Source organism: Heliangelus exortis, chromosome 26, assembly GCF_036169615.1.
Source record: "Heliangelus exortis chromosome 26, bHelExo1.hap1, whole genome shotgun sequence".
Lineage (NCBI taxonomy): Eukaryota > Metazoa > Chordata > Aves > Apodiformes > Trochilidae > Heliangelus > Heliangelus exortis.
The window spans coordinates 1,717,062-1,734,780 of record NC_092447.1 but is presented as its reverse complement, the minus strand read 5'-3'; the positions used below and the strand labels follow the sequence as shown (position 1 = coordinate 1,734,780).

The following is a 17,719-nucleotide window of genomic DNA, read 5'->3' as shown; positions in this document are numbered from 1 at the left end:
GTGCACCTCAGCATCTTCTCAGCACAGCCCCTTCTAAAGGGTGTCCTGGTAAACAGTCTGCTAAGCTCTCCTTCTTTGCCAAAACTACCACTGAGAGGGACAAAGTCCTCATCTGGAGCATAAACCAAAGAGGTGTCACAACTCACAGCAGTTTTGGGTCTGCTGGTGACATAAAATCGGAATTTCGTAGGCTGGAAAAAACCTTCAGGATCACTGAGTCCAACCTCATCCTAACCCTCTCACCCTATTTCTGATAAACCCATCACTAAACCATGGCCCCAAGCACCACAGGGCCCTTAGCAATGGGGTGAACCCTTCACTGCTTCACTTTGCTTGCCCAGCTCTCTGGCTGGAGCTAAGGAGGATTTCAGAGCCTCTGGCCATTTCCATTCCCTCAGATCCTGCTGGTAATGTAGCTTTACAATTCCCCTTTGGAGAGGAGGAGAACACCCTGAGCTCTGAGCAACCTGATCTGCTGGGAGGTATCCAAGCCCAATGGAAGGGGGTTGGAACTGGATGATCTTTAAGGTCCCTTCCAACCCTGAAAATGCCATGATTTTCTGATCCTAAAATCATCCCTACCAGCCCCTGGGTTTGTTTTGCTGCAGACAGCACCATTTTCATCCTTTTTAGTCAGAAGGCAGTAGGTATTTGCTTTTTTCCTCGGGTGATTTTGTACCCCAGAGCCAGAGCTGGGAACTTCAGGAGGTGGAAATGCAGCTTTCAGGGTTAGATCAGATTTTCAGCCATTAACTGTGCCATTTTCAGCATTAGCTGTGGCTGCACACCCACACATCCCCAGGGGTGGCAACAGAGGATAACACTGATGGAACTTAACCTCTGAGCTCCAGGAATGCCTCCAGGCCTAATTTAGATCATTTAGATCATCCTTAATGTGCAAAATTAGCTGGAGGACTGACAGCTAATCTGGGCTTCTAGTCTGTACAAATGTTATTGAACTAATTGATTGCTAAACCAATGCTGGGTTACCCTTTTGCATAGGAAATAAAACACTCCAGGCATGTGAAAGGTACTGTAGATCTTTATTGACAAAGATTTTGTCTTTTTCTGACCAGAACAACCCAGAAAGAAATTCTGAAACAGTTCATTGTTGGTTTATATTCACACACAGAATTTACATACAACGGAGTGAAAGAAATTTAAAGCAATCTTAGCAACTACAGGCTTGATTCCCAACTGCATTATCCCAGTTTTACCTACTGGTAAAAAGATATCTTAGTCCTTATAAAACTGGAGTAAGCAGTGGTGAAGTAAGCTCCTTCTAATTAATTTCTTTGCTGGGTTTTTCTGCAAATGCAAGCCCCTAATTTCAATGCACCTCAGCTAATGCTATTTTCAAAGAACTTTATGGTCACTTACATGATCTGTTGCTTATGTCTTCCAGATTCATCAATATCAGATTACAAAACATGCTTTGAAAGTCCTCAAGACTTTCAACCTGAGCTTGTAAACCTCACTCAGGAATAAAAGGTCAGCTGAAATATTGCTTAGGTGGCAACTAGAATGCTGGACACCAGATAATGAACAGTGCAAAAAAGGGTTTAGCAGTCACTCTTGCAAATAAGAAAATCACCTGGATAAAAGGATCCTGGGCTTTAGAAAGCAGAAAAACCCAGAGAAATTGTGCTCACCAACCAAGAGTGTCTTGTTAAGAAAACAATAAACAGAGCTAGAAGGGGGTATATCTCCTGCAAATATATTTAGTTGCATCAGAGGGAAAAGGAAAGCTCCTCATTCTCCAGGAAAGCAAATCAGAAAGCTATGAAGAAAATGTGTGCCCCTTTGGGCCTGGGAGATTGCAGCACAGAGGAACTTTGCATAGGAAGGCACAGAGAGGTTCCCTGGCTCAGCACAACATCACTGACTTCACACTCAAGAGCTACAGAACAAGTCCAAGTCCTGCCAGGAGTGCCAAGAATTCCTTCTTAGGTGGAAGCCCAGATTTTGGAAATTTGTCTTCTCCGTGGCCTCCTGATCTAGGGCCATGGCTTGCAATCCTGACTTGGGCAAAATTCCTGGTGACTCCCAGGATCTGTCCATTGGTAGAAGATGCAGAATTCCCAGCTAGCCACAAAATCAGCCCCTGTCTCAAAGATGGGTATTTTGGGGCCCAAAACTCAGGCTGCTTTGTGTTGCTGTCTGACAGCACTGGTGTTTAGTTCAGCTGTACTGACTTTTTTTGTCTTCAGACTAATGCACCTATCTACACCAGTAAAGCAAAACTACACTTTATGTTTCCCTAATTTATGAAGGAGCAGCTCAATTTAGAAAACAAAATGTCAAATTAGGCCCTCAAATGTTTTCTAGTGGACAAGATCAGGTAGGGGGCAAACACACACAGACACACAAGAGCTCATTTCCCCTGAGCTCTGGCAACCAGTCCTATTGAACCAGATCTTGCCAATATTTAGAGGCAAATCTCTGCTCCCTAAGTGCTACAGCTGCCCATGCACCATAGGATGGCAAGTTGAGACCATACCCTGTACCTGAGGATGAAAGTCACCTGGTGCTGATGCTGAGCACAAGAACTGTGCAGTAAGTACCAAAAGCCTGCCTGGGAGAGGTAGCAGGGTCTGTCAGAGCAGAGAAACCTTGTGCTGGGCACCAGGACAAAGCAAGTTTCACACGAGACACAAGTGCAAGAGGTGAACACCAACACCATAACTCAAGTCGTCCCCCCCTAACCCCTCCCCCCCATGCCCCAGCCTGCTTTTCCTCTGTACTCAAAACTCACTGTGGTGGCAGGTGGAGTGTTGAGTAGGTGAGGATGAGGCCCCCAAATGTGCAACTTAAAGCCCCTCAACAGAGAGAGCATGGTTTAAAACATACGTATCATTGTCTTCATCTTCCAGAAGCAGCTTCTCGATGGGCAGGGTGCCGATGACTCTTCTGGCATCCTCCAGCTCCTGGGGGGCTGGCTCAGGGATGGAGACTGGCAAGGGCACAAACTGTGGCCCAGAAAGGGTGGGAGAAGCTGGCTGGTACTGCAGAGTGGGGGCTGGGAGTGCAGAGAGGGGCTGTGCCCACGGGAAGTACGGGAGAGGTGGCTGCTGATCCATCCCCTCCAGCTGGGGCATGGCTGCAGGGGTGCTGCTTCTGGGCTGGCAAAAAAAGGGAGAGAAATTAAACAAAAGTAACCAGCTGATACACAAAAAAACCCCAAACAAATTAAGGATGCTCAGTCTCACCTGTTAACATCCATTTTCCTGTCCCTCTGGGTAAAGTGGTACACTGGGTGTGTTATCCCCAGGTCCTTGCTGCCAGCAGCTCACACTCAGGCCAAGTTCTCTTCAGCTTTCTGTGCCCACCCCCCCCCCCCAGACTGCAAGCCCAGGAGAGTCACATTCTGGGCTGAAAATTGCCACCTTTGACAGCCCCTCCTGCAAGCTGAATGCATGGGCACAACTTTGCTGCCACGGGGCTGCAGGCAGCTGAATCTGCCCACTGCAAATTTGAAGCTTCAGCCCTTCCTCACCAGGGAAGGGCAGAGGGCACAGGCATTGCCCTTTGCTGCTTTGCTGTGTGAGTTCAGGCAGCTGAGCTGAAACATTCAAAGTGCTTGAATTTACTAGAAATAGAATTCTCTGTCCTTTTCTAAGGAAGAACAAATCATCTGGACTGAGCCAACCAGATTTTGTTCAGCCTGAAACTAAATATTCTCCTGTGTTTCTTTCAGTGCTTTTTGGCCTTGCTCCTCCATCCTCCCATTTTTAATTGCAATACTGGAGTATAACAATTTTTTTTTTTTAATCAATTTTTATCTGTTAGGGTTTGGAATTAGATAGTGAAGAATCCCTTGGGTACTGCTCAGATCTCTGCTGGGACTGTCCCCTAAGCACTTGTTCAGACAACAATTTATTGAGCATAATGTGCAGCCACTCAGTGAACTGCTTTAATTGTGCTTCCTCAAATATCCCAAATCCAAGCTGAAGAACAGCTCCTCAAGCTGGAAAACTGCAGCTTTTTCTCCTGCAATGTCCAGCACAGTGCAGACAGGGGCAAAGACTGTGTGCCATGCATGCAAAGACACACATTACAGCAATTAAACTAATTATACTCATTACATCCAGCTCTCCCCATGGCTCTCACTAGGAGGAGGTGGGGGATTTGCTGTCAGCCATGCCCAGATATATTTATTTACTTACTGCAAAATTGGTGATCAGTGGTTGAGAGGTGTAAGTCAGAACAGATGAAGGTCCAACCAGTGTGTAACTGGGACACATGGGCTGCACATACATATCTGCTGTGTAAGGACAGCTGCCTGCCTCGTGGGACACATAATCAGGGTAAGTGGTCCACTGGGTTAAAGGCTGCAAGGATGTGGGAGAGGGCTGGGAGATCCAGCCAGAGCAGAGTGCTCCTTCATCTGTGACAGGCAAAGCAGGGGCAGCAACATCCATCTCCAGGCAAGGCTGGCCTGAAAAAACAGGAGAAAATTAAAGCCCGGGTTCAGCACAGCCTCCCCTTCAGCAGGGCTGAGAAAGAGAAAGTCAGGGAAACATTACCCATTGGTGAATAGGAAGGAAGTGATTGATGGGGCAGAACAACCTGGAAGAGAGAAGGAAAAAATCCAGAGATGAAGACCGTGAGCATTAAATTCCATTCCCTCTGAGAAGCACTGAGGGACAGAGCCCATCAGCCCTTACCAGCTGATTACCAGCTACTGATTTCATGTCAGTGCCTCAATGTACAGGGCCAGGAGACCTGGGCCTGTCAGCTGGGACACAAAACCCCAGCCCTGGCCTCGGACCCAGTGTCCCTTCAGCTCAGAGGTGGCTTTAAACAGTATTTAACCCCTGTGTGGCAGGGGGATGTCCTCATCGGAAAGGAGGGAGTCAATTATTTGTTTCCCCATGGGAGGACAGATAGAGGCTGATGAGGACAGCCAAGCTCTGCAGGATCACTTCTTGTGCTCCTGAACAAGCTGCTCGACTTCTGAGCCACTTCCCATTCCCAGGAGTTGGATCCTGCCATGTGCAAAGCACTTTACCCTTTCCCTGGCATCAAAGGGATCCCATTCCCATGGCATCCCAAGTGCCCTTCATCTAAACTAAAGACACATTTAATGGCACCTCCAAGTCACTGGGGGCTGCAGAGCCTTCAACAGACTCCTGAGATGAGATTTTTTTCCTGGCCAGAGTATTGCCAGCAGGTACAAAGGAAATCACTCAGCTGAGGAGGAGTTTCCAGGCTGTATTTGCCTGTTCTCTCACCGCTGTAGCAGCTGGGGGGGCACTGGCATTCTGCAGGTTTCCCCTTTTCCTTCTCAAAAGCTCCTTCACTGGCTCCTTGACACGGACACCTTGGTAGGGCCGAGGCTGGGGCTGCTGCTCGGGAGAAGAAGCTGGAAAAAAAAATTAAAAATTAAGAAAAGAAAAGGAAGGAAGGAAAGGAAGGAAGAAAGAAAGGAGGGAAGAAAGAAAGGAGGGAAGAAAGAAAGGAAGGAAGGAAGGAAGAAACAAAGGATGAAAGAAAGATGGAAAGATCAAAAGAAAGAGAGAAAGGACGAAAGAAAGAAAAAAAGGATGAAAGAAAGAGAGAAAGGACGAAAGGAAGGAAGGAAGGAAGGAATGGAAGGAAGGAAGAAGGAAGGAAAGGAAGGAAGGAAGGAAGGAAGGAAGGAAGGAAGGAAGGAAGGAAGGAAGGAAAGGAAGGAAGGAAGGAAGGAAGGAAGGAAGGAAGGAAGGAAGGAAGGAAGGAAGGAAGGAAGGAAGGAAGGAAGGAAGGAAGGAAGGAAGGAAGGAAGGAAGGAAGGAAGGAAGGAAGGAAGGAAGGAAGGAAGGAAGGAAGGAAGGAAGGAAGGAAGGAAGGAAGGAAGGAAGGAAGGAAGGAAGGAAGGAAGGAAGGAAGGAAGGAAGGAAGGAAGGAAGGAAGGAAGGAAGGAAGGAAGGAAGGAAGGAAGGAAGGAAGGAAGGAAGGAAGGAAGGAAGGAGAGAAGGAAGGAAGAGAAGGAAGGAAGGAAGGAGAGAGAAGAGAGAGAGAAGAGGAGAGAGAAAGAGAGAGAAGAGAAGAGAGAGAGAAAGAGAGAGAAAGAGAGAGAAAGAGAGAGAAAGAGAGAGAAAGAGAGAGAGAGAAGAGAGAGAGAGAAAGAGAGAGAAAGAGAGAGAAAGAGAGAGAAAGAGAGAGAGAAAGAGAGAGAAAGAGAGAGAAAGAGAGAGAAAGAGAGAGAAAGAGAGAGAAAGAGAGAGAGAAAGAGAGAGAAAGAAGAGAGAAAGAGAGAGAAAGAGAGAGAAAGAGAGAGAGAAGAGAGAGAAAGAGAGAGAGAGAGAAAGAGAGAGAGAGAGAGAGAAAGAGAGAGAAAGAGAGAGAGAGAAAGAGAGAGAAAGAGAGAGAAAGAGAGAGAGAAAGAGAGAAAGAAACAAACCAACCAACCAACCAGAAAGGATGAAAGCAAGGATGAAAGAAAAAATGAAAGAAAGGATGAAAGAAAGAAAAAAAGGACAGAAGAGAAAAAAAAGGATGAAAGAAAGAAAGGATGAAAGAAAGGAAGAAAGGATGAAACAAGAAAAAAAGGACAAAAAATGACGAAAGAAAAAAAGGACGAAAGAAAGAAAAGATGAAAGAAAGAAAGAAAAAAGGACAAAGGGAAGAAAAACTAACAAAAGAAAGAAAGGACGAAAGAAAGAATGAAAGATGAAATAAGAAAGGATGAAAGAAAAAGCAAAAGAGAGGACGAAAGAAAGAAAAAGACAAAAGAAAGAAAAAAGGATGAGCAACAAAAAAAATATGAAAGAAAGGACGAAAGCAAGGACAAAAGTAAGTAAGGATGAAAGGGAGAAAAAAAGGACAAAAGAAAAAAAAAGGACGAAAGAGAAAAAAGGACAAAAGAAAGGATAAAAGGAGAAAGAAAAAAAGGACGAAAGAAAGAAAAAAGGGTGAACAAAGAAAAATATGAAAGAAAGGACGAAAGAAAGAAAGAATGAAAGAAAGACAAAGTACGAAAGAAAGAAAAAAGGATGAAAGGAGAAAAAAGGACGAAAGAAAGAAAGAAAGAAAGGACAAAAGAAAATAAGAAAGGATGAAAGAAAAAACAAAAGAAAGGACGAAAGAAAGAAAAAAATATGAAAGGACGAAAGAAAGAGAAATCAAGAAAGAAATAAAAAAAAAAACAGACTCTGAGTCTAAATACAGACATTGTAAGTCAGCCTCAAAAAATACTTAAAGGAATAAATATTTTTGCTTTAATCTCTTTAAAAACCAAAATACTATATTCCTTTCAACTTTGCTCTACCATGAACTCCTTCTGACTCACTACAAATCATTTACCCAGGGAATCTTGATCCCTTATCAAGACTTCTGGTACCAGGCAGCACTACATTTATGGATTGAACTGTTGGCTTTGTTACCATTATGTGTGTTAAAGAAATAAAATATATATAAAATATAAAGCAATATAAAATATGAAATAAATATAATAAAATATTTTAAGATAATAGCTGAATAAAAGATGTTTTTTCATGCTTTGTCTGATCTACCTTTGCTCTCTGTGGACATTCTTTGGGGGAATTTAAATTGGGTTACCTGCATTCTCAGGAAACCCATGGCTTTGGAAATGCAGTTTACAAAGAGAATTAAATCCACTTTAATTCTGCACCCAAGCATCCAGAAGAACTTCTAATACAGTTGACATTTTGGTTTTTGGATTTAATTGGTATTAATTTCTCTGAGTGCAAACAATACACAGTGCTCAAAAACTCTTCCTTTTGGGTAGCATCTTATCCCCGAGACATCACACTGATTTCAAAGGGGCTCCTTGCAGAATTAGGGGGGGGAAGGATGGTAGTTTCTGGCTCCAGGTTTGGGGGATGGGAAAGGAGAAATTTACTGTAAAAGCTGACAAATATACCTATTCAGTTTCCTGTGTACGCAGAGTAACCAAAAGGGAAAAAGAAAAAAAAAAAAAACAACAAACCCCAAAGACTGCAGAACATATTTCGGTTCCCCCAAGATGACCTCCAGAAATAAAAATAATGCTAGCACAGCTGCTTTCCCACTGCTCAAGTGTGTACCAGGCCTGAGCACCAGAGATGAACCACAGCAAAGTTACTTTGGGGTTCAGTGTAAAGTTCCTCATAAAGCAAAAGAAATATGAGCGTTAAAAAAATAAAAGTGTTTTGCAGAATAAGGACAAATTAAAAAATTCTTGTAAAAGGAGTCCCTGGTTTTAGTGGTCTCCAACTCCTTATACCAGAGATTGTCTTAAAAAACCATGAAGCTGCCTTGGACCAAGTTTTACTCGTATTTTTAAGTCATGATCTGCAAATGCTCCAAAGTCCCCGTGCTCAGATTCCACCCAAACAAATAATTGGCACTGGATTGGGGTTTGCAGTCACTCTCTGAAGTTAAAGCAGTAGGAAGCAGCAGGAGGCAAGGAAGAGGAGAAGGAACCTAATCCAGCCAGGAGGAAGCTTTGCAATGGTTTCTGTGTGTAAATGCCCCTGAGCTCATTGCAAGGCTCTTTGTCCCTAGCCCCATGGGCTGTGTTTGCCTTCAGGCTCCTTTCATCAACGTTATCACTGACTGCTTTTGTTGGATGCTGACAAAAGCCCAGCACAGACCTTGGAGACTTCTGAATAATATTTTTGAATATTATTGGACTTCCCAGTCCTCCAGGGAATCTCACCTGGGAACTGTTCCCTCTGGGACATGGCACGGAATAATATTTCAAAGTGGCTGGATAACTGAGCAGCTAATGAAAAGCTACCAAATGCAGCAGCTCCAAGTATCAAGTGACAAGAGAAGAAAGCCCAGACTGATGTTCTGTTCCAGACAGCTCTGATTCCAGTCTGAAAGTGTCCAGACTGCAGAGACAAGCTTGGAGGCTGCCAGCTTCAGATGAAGAGTTGACAACTCCATTCGTGTTGCTCCTGAAGCTGCAGGAACATCTTCACAAGACCCCTTCTTGCCCAAGGTGAGCAAAACACTCATGTGTTGGGTGGGAATCCTCTAAACCCTGGCCTTTAGTTGTCTGTGCTTTGGAGAACCTCACTGGGAGGTATCCACAGCAGCAGTCAACACTATCCCATTTTTGCATGCTTATTATCCCCAGATTTCTGGCAGTATGATGTCTATTTGCAGATAAACTCTTTTTAAAGAACACTGCTTCTTAAAAACATCCATGAAAACGCTGCTCAGAGTTAAAGATCAGCCCAGGAAAGCACACCAAGACATGGCCAGACAACTAAACCAACTTCAAAATGCATCTCCCTCTACATTTTTTTTAACCATTGCTGCAATTGGAGGGCAGATAATGGCAAAGCAGCTGTTGGAAGACACAAGTATTGAAGTGTGTCAAGTTTCAGGTCACTAAGCTTCCTGTTAGCACTTCACACACACATCAGCTGCAGATCAGCTTAAACCTTTTGGAAATCCCTGCAAAGGAGGATCTGCAGTCCTCAGGCAGCCAGACTCCCCTTGAAAACTTGGTTTACAAATGTACACAAGCAGGAGAAAACCAGCCCTTATTCCTTTTGGTTTTCTGGTGTTTGTACTGCTCTTACCTGCCTGCCAATCCCCTCTGTGGTATTTGGGTAGTGCTGTCCAAGATCCCAAGGAGCAATGTGACAGGGAGTGACTCAGGAAAAAGGTTCTGCATTTCAGCTTCATCTCTGGCCCTCAGCATTCTGCAGGGTGTGTCCCTTTTTTCCCTGCTCTGACTGATCACTCCAACGTGAAAGGCTCTGCAGTGATTCCCATCTGCAACTCATGCCCTTGGAAACACAAGTTATTTCTACCAAGATCCATCTCAGTGAGTTGGGTCGGTGGTAACAAGGCTTGGTGGCTAAGAAGCCCCAGGTCCTTGGTACCCAGCTGAGTATGGACCTGAGTAACAACACAAACCTGACCACCACCTTCCCTGGCTGGCCCTGAGCATGAATAACCTGCCACATATGTACAGCATTGCCCAAAACCCCATGAAACAACTCCCAAAATGTTTCTCTGTATTCCCTTTGGCTACTGCTTGCTTCTTTATCTTATCATCAGCCCTTCCATCAAACATATGGCTCCAGGCCCCAGGATTACCTGGCAAGGCCCATCTGAAGGACTGAACATGTTTGTGCACCTGATACATACCAAATCTCCTTTGAAGTGTCACTATTCTTTTTTTGTAGACAACCCTGACAAGGAAAACTGGACTAGAGTGGATTATCATCTGTCCTGTTTGTCACACTCTGGGTGGGTATTTCAACAAAGATTTAGCTAAATGCAAAGCTCTAAGCAAACATCTGGGCAGAGAATCTGTTCTACAGTAAACAGAAGAGCTCAGAGCATGAGCAAAAGAGCTGAGTGATGGTTCATTGCTCAGCATGAGGAAATGAACTCAGGAGGGTTCTGAGCATAATTAAATCAACAGACCAAAGATTTCACTTGCTTACCAACAACTCAGAGCAGCATTTGAGCAGGTCTCTTTCTGCTCTCTTACATGGCACTGTAACTACCAAAGGGAAGGACATGTAATAGTTTGACAGAAGGATATTTCTGAATTTTGCCCAGTATTTTTCATTTCAGGCATTCATCTGCAATTGGAAGATTGCTCAGAATGAAATTAACCTTGGATCCTAGCAGATCCCTGTGCCCTCGTGCCCTGCCTGCTTTGTTCTTGGAGGCATGGAGTGCTTTTGATTACCCTCCTTTTAAATAAATTAAATAAATCACACCTCCAGATGATCCCAGTGAGAGCCCTGTGCACACCCTGCACTCTGTGCTGCAGACTGGCACAAGAAATGTTAACTTTGTATTTATCCACCTGTATATTAACAAAATCAAGGGGAGATCTGAAGACATTTGGGAACAACATGAGAGGCTGGCTGGTAATCCCTGCTGCTTGGTTATTTTAACAACAATAAAGAGGTTCCAAGTCCCAAACAGGAGTAGGATGCATTGGGCATAGAGCAGTGGGGGCTACTAAAAATTATCTCCTTCAGAAGAAGAGAACCCTTCAACAAAGGGGAAGCTGAGATAGACAGAAAGTGTCTAAACCAGAAGTCTCACCCGCATGTCCTGATTCCCTCCAGCCCATAATACTCTTTCCATTTTAGTAATGCAAGCTTTCCACTTAATTGCTTATGTGGTCATTTGCAGAGCACGACACCTGCTTTGTAAAGCATGGATGGGCTCAACTTTCATACTATCCATCCTTCCCAGTGGGGTTTTACCAAAATTAAAACTCACAAGGTGCAGCATCTTGCAGTTTCACCTCTCAGTCTCATTATCTGATACTTTCAGAAAGGCTGCAGAGAGCCCCACATCTGGTGTGGGCAGAAAAGGGTTTATTCTCTTCAAAAGAATTTGGGAAGAAGTTTTCAGAGGCGTAAATGCACATCTCTCAGTTGCATGGGAATTCAAGCAGTCAGTGGGACAGCTGAAGAGCTGAATCCTGCCCTGTCTGCAGAATTCCTGTTGGATTGCAACAAGAGTTGAGTGTCCAAAGCCAAAATTATCACCTAAATGCAAATCTCCTGCAGAATCCCAGCCTGCTTGCATACCTTCTGATAACAGAAAATATTTACACGAAAGATACACTCACTTGGTCTTCAAAATACAACATGAGGAAACCCTCTGCATGAAGTCATGTAAAAGAAAAATAGCTGGTGCTGCCCAGGAGAAACTTCCCATCCCTGAAGTGTTGCTGAGCAGTTTTGCTTCCATTCAGCAGAATCCTGCCAAAAGCTGGGAAGCCCCAGCCTGACACTTTGCTTCTGCTGTGGGAGGGGACGTGTTCAGGCTGAGACACTCTCTGGGCTTTTGCTGCTCTGCAGAAGCTCTGGGCCCCACTCCATGCACCGTGCCATGTCCCAGAGGGAACAATTCCCAGGTGAGATTCCCTGGAGGACTGGGAAGTCCAAGTGCCACTGAAGCCTTTGGAACCTGGCACCTGAGCTGACCTGAGGAATCTACCCCCAGGCACACAGAGTTGTTCCAGTGGAACAAGTTGTTGCACCCAAGCCATCAGCATCCCAGACTCCTCCACCTGTCCCCCCTCAAAGCCAGAACACATAATTCAGTGCTGCAATGGTATAGAACAGGGTTAACATAGCAGGGTTAATAGGATGACATTTCCATGCTGGGAAAAAGCAGCCTGCAATGACACAGCAGATGGAGGCAGCAAACGCCAACAGTGAGCACGGACTCAGCCAGGAGCCACCTCCAGAAATTTCCCCCCAGATCCCTCTGTGTCCTGGGTGAACACCAAGCCAAGCACCCCAGCACCCTGCCCAGAGTCAGAGGGAAGTCTGGCCACGTACTGCCTGGCTAAGCCACCCCTGGGAAGGGACTCCCTCAGCAGCAAAGGTCAAACCAAGGCTGTGCTGGGTCCCCCCCAGGCTCTCAGGACAGTCCTGGGGCATTGCTGTCACAGGAGATCCCAGTCCTGAGAAGGGGCACAAAGGGACAGGGCTGATACCAGGATAGAGGTTTTCATCTCCTCTCATGCAGGTTTGTAATTCCTGCATGCATTCCTTTGCACATGTCATGGAAAAAACCACAAAGAAAACCCACCAATTCAGCTACCAATTTTCTTCTCCCTAAACTACCAGGTTTTTACTATCCTTTTGTCATTGCAGAAAAAAAAACCCAAAACAAAACAACCCCCAAAAATCCATTGAGGACTTCTGAGATGGGAGATTAAATTCAAGATTTGAACCCATGTGATGTCCACAGAACATACCCACTGGATCTGAAAACAGCACAAGAGGGATACAAGGTGTGTGTTGCCATAGTGCTCCTGCCTGCTGCATGTAATTGTCAGGCAAATTGAACCATGATTGAATAAGCAGCCAGAGCCTCTTGCTAGAGGATGTTACAGTCTGCAATATAATTTCATAAATATACATTGGAGCCTCCAAAACATTCAACTGAAAAAAAAAAAAAAAAAAGGAGAAATGCATAACAGAGAAAACAGAATTAACTGCTAATAAGCTCAGAAAGGCACATGCATACTGAGCAAACCTCTGAGCAACATACAAGCTATTAGAGAGAGAAGATTAATATTAGTTCCATATTGGGTAAGTCACTGGCAAGTGTTCAAAAATTAATTTCTTCCAAGAAATTAATTTGTTCCATTCAGGTGTGCTGTATTATTCCAGGTCAATGGAACAGCAGGGTGAAACTGAGGGGATGGCAACACAGCTGCAAAACTGAGCATCACCTCCAGAACCCTGCAGTGAGAATGAAAAGCTTGCAAGAAGCAAACACCTACCTGTGTTATGATCAGTAAACTATCAGAGCAAAGGTGGGCCAAGAGGAGTGGAATTATCTTGAAAACAAGAAAACTGATTTCCTGTAAAGTCATAACTGTAATTGCCCTCAATTACTTTGTTCCTTACCTTTTTTTATTAGTTGTAAAAAAGTACATATCAAAAAAAAAAAAGTACAGAAATAAGATTTCTCACAGGTTTCACTTTTAAGAAGGAAATTTTTCTGGTATGTAACCACTGTAACCTTTGATATAATACCTGCATCCTGTTATTGTTTTTATGAATCAGTCTTCCACTTGATTCATAGTGATGAGTGACAACAAAGCAGCAGTGCTGCCCTGGGTTAATATCCCTGATGGAAAATCAGCATCATCCCTTACCATCTTTCTCTCTTGAGCCATGTCTCTCTTCACAAGTATTGTCTCCCATGCTATGCTGATGCTCACTTACTCATTACAGCCCTCAGCTTTTGTCCTAATTATGAAAAACAAATCAGAGCTCACTTACATTTTTGCCAGTGCATATTCTGTGGCAGGACGGAGGCTTTTTTTCTCTCTGAAGGTAGCTTGGCTTTTTAATAGCAAATGTGTGTTTGAGTCCTGTATGGGGAGGTGATAACTGACTGCCAGGATGTTTCTTTCAGCTTTTTAAAAGCCCCATGTTCCCGCTGTGCCCTCTGATGTCATCACATCCTCCAACCACAACCAATTCTGTATTTTCCCTTGCTCTGTGTTGCTCTGTGTGATGCTAACAGTTCCTCCAAGAGCAGTGCACTCTAGAAGACATCGTGCCCAAAAAGGCACTCGGTATCACCAGAATTTAGATTGTTTGAACAATCAAACACCTGGAACCTGCCTCTTAAGGGCCTTTTACCACAGATTTGCAAAATTAGGTCAAAAAGTGCAGCAGGGATAAACATAAGGGTCTTTCAGTAAACTTTTGATCTTCTGTGGCCCTAAGGATGGTCTGATTTCATGTTAGGGAGCATTTTGCTGCTTCAGATGACACAACTATTGGCTTTGTACACTTCAGCCTTACTGAACCAGCCCACGTGCCCTGGCTGCCTGGCCCCTTAAATGCACAGCACTCTTAAAATAAAAATAAAAAACTGTGTTTGCTCCTGCCTTATGAGAATATCTCATCTCCCTGGGGCCACTAAATTTGAACTTATGAGGAAACACCTGTAAACACTTCAAGCCTCATTAAATGAGGACGTCCCTCATTTAAAAACGAAACCCTTTTTTCTCTTTTGTTTTTATCAAAAGACAACACTGACTACTAAAGAAGAGATGGTTCTTCCAAAATAGCTTGCAAAGCCAAAGCAAGGCTGACAGAGACTTGCCATGGAGCTCAATTAATTTCTTAGTATTAATAACAGGACCATTATGTCTTAACTATTCTCCCCAGTGCATGAATAGAACCTCTTGAACTTCTCAACATTCCTTTCCTCTAAAAATCAGACTATTGTGATGAATTTTCACAAGTAACACTGACTTAGGAGCTTCATTCCCATGAAATATTTGTTGGAGGCTGCACAGTGAGATTAAGATTATAGCATTCCTATCTTTCTGTTCAGTTTTTAATCACTGAATCACCATCGCCCCAAAATCTGTTCTCACAAATTTCTCTCCCCAGAAAAAGGATCTGATCAGTTCTTTGGCCATGATTCTATTAAAACAGTTTCATCCTTTCAGGAATGCCAAACACCTCTCTCAGGAGTTGGTCCATTTTGTGAACCATTTTGCAACAAAGACAGATCAATCAAATGGAGATTAATGCTCAATTGTATTCCCTCCAGCTCACAAAAAGATTTCTCACAAAAACAACCCAAAACCCACAAAAAAAACCCCCAAAAATGCAAAACCACAAAGAAGCAAACCCCAAAGTGAGGGAAGAAAGTAGGAATATGGATCTCCATGTTGCTGCTCTCCAAAGTAGCACCCAGCTCCTCACTTCTCAGGCACCAGACCATTTTTTAGCCATATTTTGCATAGCTGCAGTAATGCTGCCTGCCAGCCACACCACTCAGTGTCTGCTGGGGAAATGCTTAGTAATAGCAGGCAATGGTTTAGGTGCCACTTCACAGATGGACAGGGAAGGAAAAGTCTGTCTCCTAGCCCAGTGTAGCCAGGTAAGTGGCAAAGACTTGGAAGCTGCTTCCAGTGCCATTTCCAGAGCGGGGATCTGTGGCCTCTCACATGCCCAGTACCAAACCAGTATCCCATTTCTCCCTAAACCTAATTTTAAAAACCTCTTAAATTTGTAGAATTAAGAAAAATGTTTGCAATGCCACAGGAAAGCTCTCCCTGTCACATTATGTTCTGATCATACGTTTGGATTTACTCAGAGCTTGGAGCACAAAGCAGTCTCAGGAATTAGTAGGAGAAGTTCCTAACATTTGGTTTGAGTCAGTGCATAATGTGTCAGGGAGTGTTCAGAACTTTGGAGTTTGCTTCTGGAAATGCCCAGGTTCTGACATCATGGGCATCACAGGCATCATCTGGATGGCAGAATTGTAAATCAAGTTTTTTAGGCAGGTTTCTGCAAGAAATAAGATCTTATTTTTAAGGGTGAGAACACATCTGTGGACATTTGTGCTCTGCAGAATAGTGGAAGCTCAGTCTAATATCTGTACACTCCTGGTCTTATGGATCTGGGAAGGCAGACTGCATAATACAAGAAATTAAATATATAGGCTCATCATAAAAGAATCTACATATGTGGATAACATTAAATCACTCAGGATTAAACTGTTTTAAAGGTCTCTGTATCAAAACTTTAAAAATGTGAAACCAGGCAAAGCTTTGTTGTAATAAACATCTAAAATGAGGAAGTTGCAAAAATTGTCATGTTTTCCACAGATAAACCAACCAGCACTATTTTGGTGCCTGATAATCTTACATTTCCATATTTTATACATAGTTACTAGAGAAACTTTTGACGTATTAGTGAAGAATTGCTCTCCAAAAAGTGACCTCACAGTTTCATGTTAAAATATAAAGGGGGGTGTGTAGAGCTTCATCTCACTCCCACAGCTCCTTGATGTTATCTTATATCCAGGACAGGAGTTGAGCTCATAAGTAATTTTCTTCCAAAAGTGGAATAATCCCATTGACAGATGCCCTTGGTGTTGGGTTTTGTTGTTGTCGTGGGGTGTGGGTTTTGGTTTTTTTTTTTAGCATGTCAATATTAGGACTTTAATCCTTCCATACAACACATGAAATGAGAATAAATAAATGGTAGTTTGAGATTTAAGAAAGCTTTGTGGTCTGCAAACACAAACGTTTACAATAACTAAACTAATAAATGGGTTTCTACCCCACAGGTTTCAATGGGTGTTTAAAAGCCAGCCAGGCTTAAAAAGGTTCTCATCAATCCCTCAAGAGGGATTTTTTTTACCTAATCCCTCAAGAGAGAAATCAGAGGAAATCAAAACTGAAGTCTCACCAGAGCCAGACAATAAGATCTGGCATCTGGCTGAAGATCTGCTGTTTGGGATTACAGATCCCAGCCCCAGGTGCTTATTTTGTAGTGTGGTGTTCTTGGTGTTCTCATCCTGCAGCACAGCCTGGGGCAGCTGAGAGGAGCCTCAGTGCTTTGCTTAAGGTCATATAAGAAATCAGATGGGAAGAGAGGCCAAACTTTTGGGGATGGCCTTGTGTACATACAAGACTACTCATAATCATGCACTTGCTGAGGACTGTATCACTTTTTTTAAAAAATACTGTCATTAACATTGAAGCAAACATGGTGCAATAAACTCAGACTATTTTTTTTTTCTTCCCTCTCTTTTAAAAATTTTTGTGTGAGCCTCACACCTCCCATTTCACCCTCTGAAACAAGTTCTGATTCATAGCTCAGCTTTGATAAGGAACAAATGATGCAGCTGTCATATATGCTCAGCCCTAGAGACTAAGTCCTGGGGCAGTGTAAATTACCACAGCCCTTGTGACTTCTTAAGACAGTGAGGATCTGAACCTGGGACATTCCACATCCACTCCATATTACTACATATATTTTTTTACACAAAGAAATGTCCCATACTGAGCAGGTCTAACATTGGCCACAGAGGACAACATGAAATCCTTCAGAACTTCTACACCCAGATGCTTAAATGAAGCTATTGCCCAGTGTTCTCAAGAGAGTTCTGAGTTCTAGAGTTAAAAGAAAATTAAAAAAAAAAACACAACAAGCCAGCAGTATTTCACACACTGAGACCATCTATGTCTGCACTTAGATGAGAGCTTCCTGTGAGCAAGCACTTGTGTTTTCTAACACATTAAGTTCTAGAATTGACCTTTCCAGGATTTCTTTGCACTCTTTAGGAGACCATCTGGGCTGCCCCTAAGTTTAAAAATGTGATTGGCTTTACACCCCTTAAACCACCAAAAAACAAACAAAAAAAAAAAAAAAAAAAAACCCAAATAAACCCCAACCCCACCCCAACACATTTCAAAGCTAAATCTGTAAGCTGTTTGAAGTGGCCACACACACACAGACAC

The 17,719-nt window shown here is 43.4% G+C and overlaps 1 protein-coding gene and 1 long non-coding RNA gene across 2 annotated transcripts; one reads left to right on the top strand and one right to left on the bottom strand.

The window, feature by feature from the left end:
• Nucleotides 1–2,004: 2,004 nt before the first annotated feature.
• POU2AF1 (POU class 2 homeobox associating factor 1) lies at nucleotides 2,005–13,850 on the bottom strand. The gene is made up of 5 exons (XM_071769233.1): nucleotides 13,725–13,850; nucleotides 5,235–5,365; nucleotides 4,527–4,569; nucleotides 4,167–4,438; nucleotides 2,005–3,122 (listed from the first exon to the last, which is right to left on the bottom strand). Exons 1-5 carry the CDS (start codon nucleotides 13,738–13,740, stop codon nucleotides 2,811–2,813), a joined length of 774 nt encoding a protein of 257 aa, XP_071625334.1. The 5' UTR covers nucleotides 13,741–13,850; the 3' UTR covers nucleotides 2,005–2,810.
• Nucleotides 8,682–10,197, top strand: LOC139807807 (uncharacterized). Its single transcript, XR_011730690.1, has 2 exons — nucleotides 8,682–8,932; nucleotides 10,134–10,197. It is a non-coding gene; the product is annotated as an uncharacterized lncRNA (long non-coding RNA).
• Nucleotides 13,851–17,719: the final 3,869 nt, after the last annotated feature.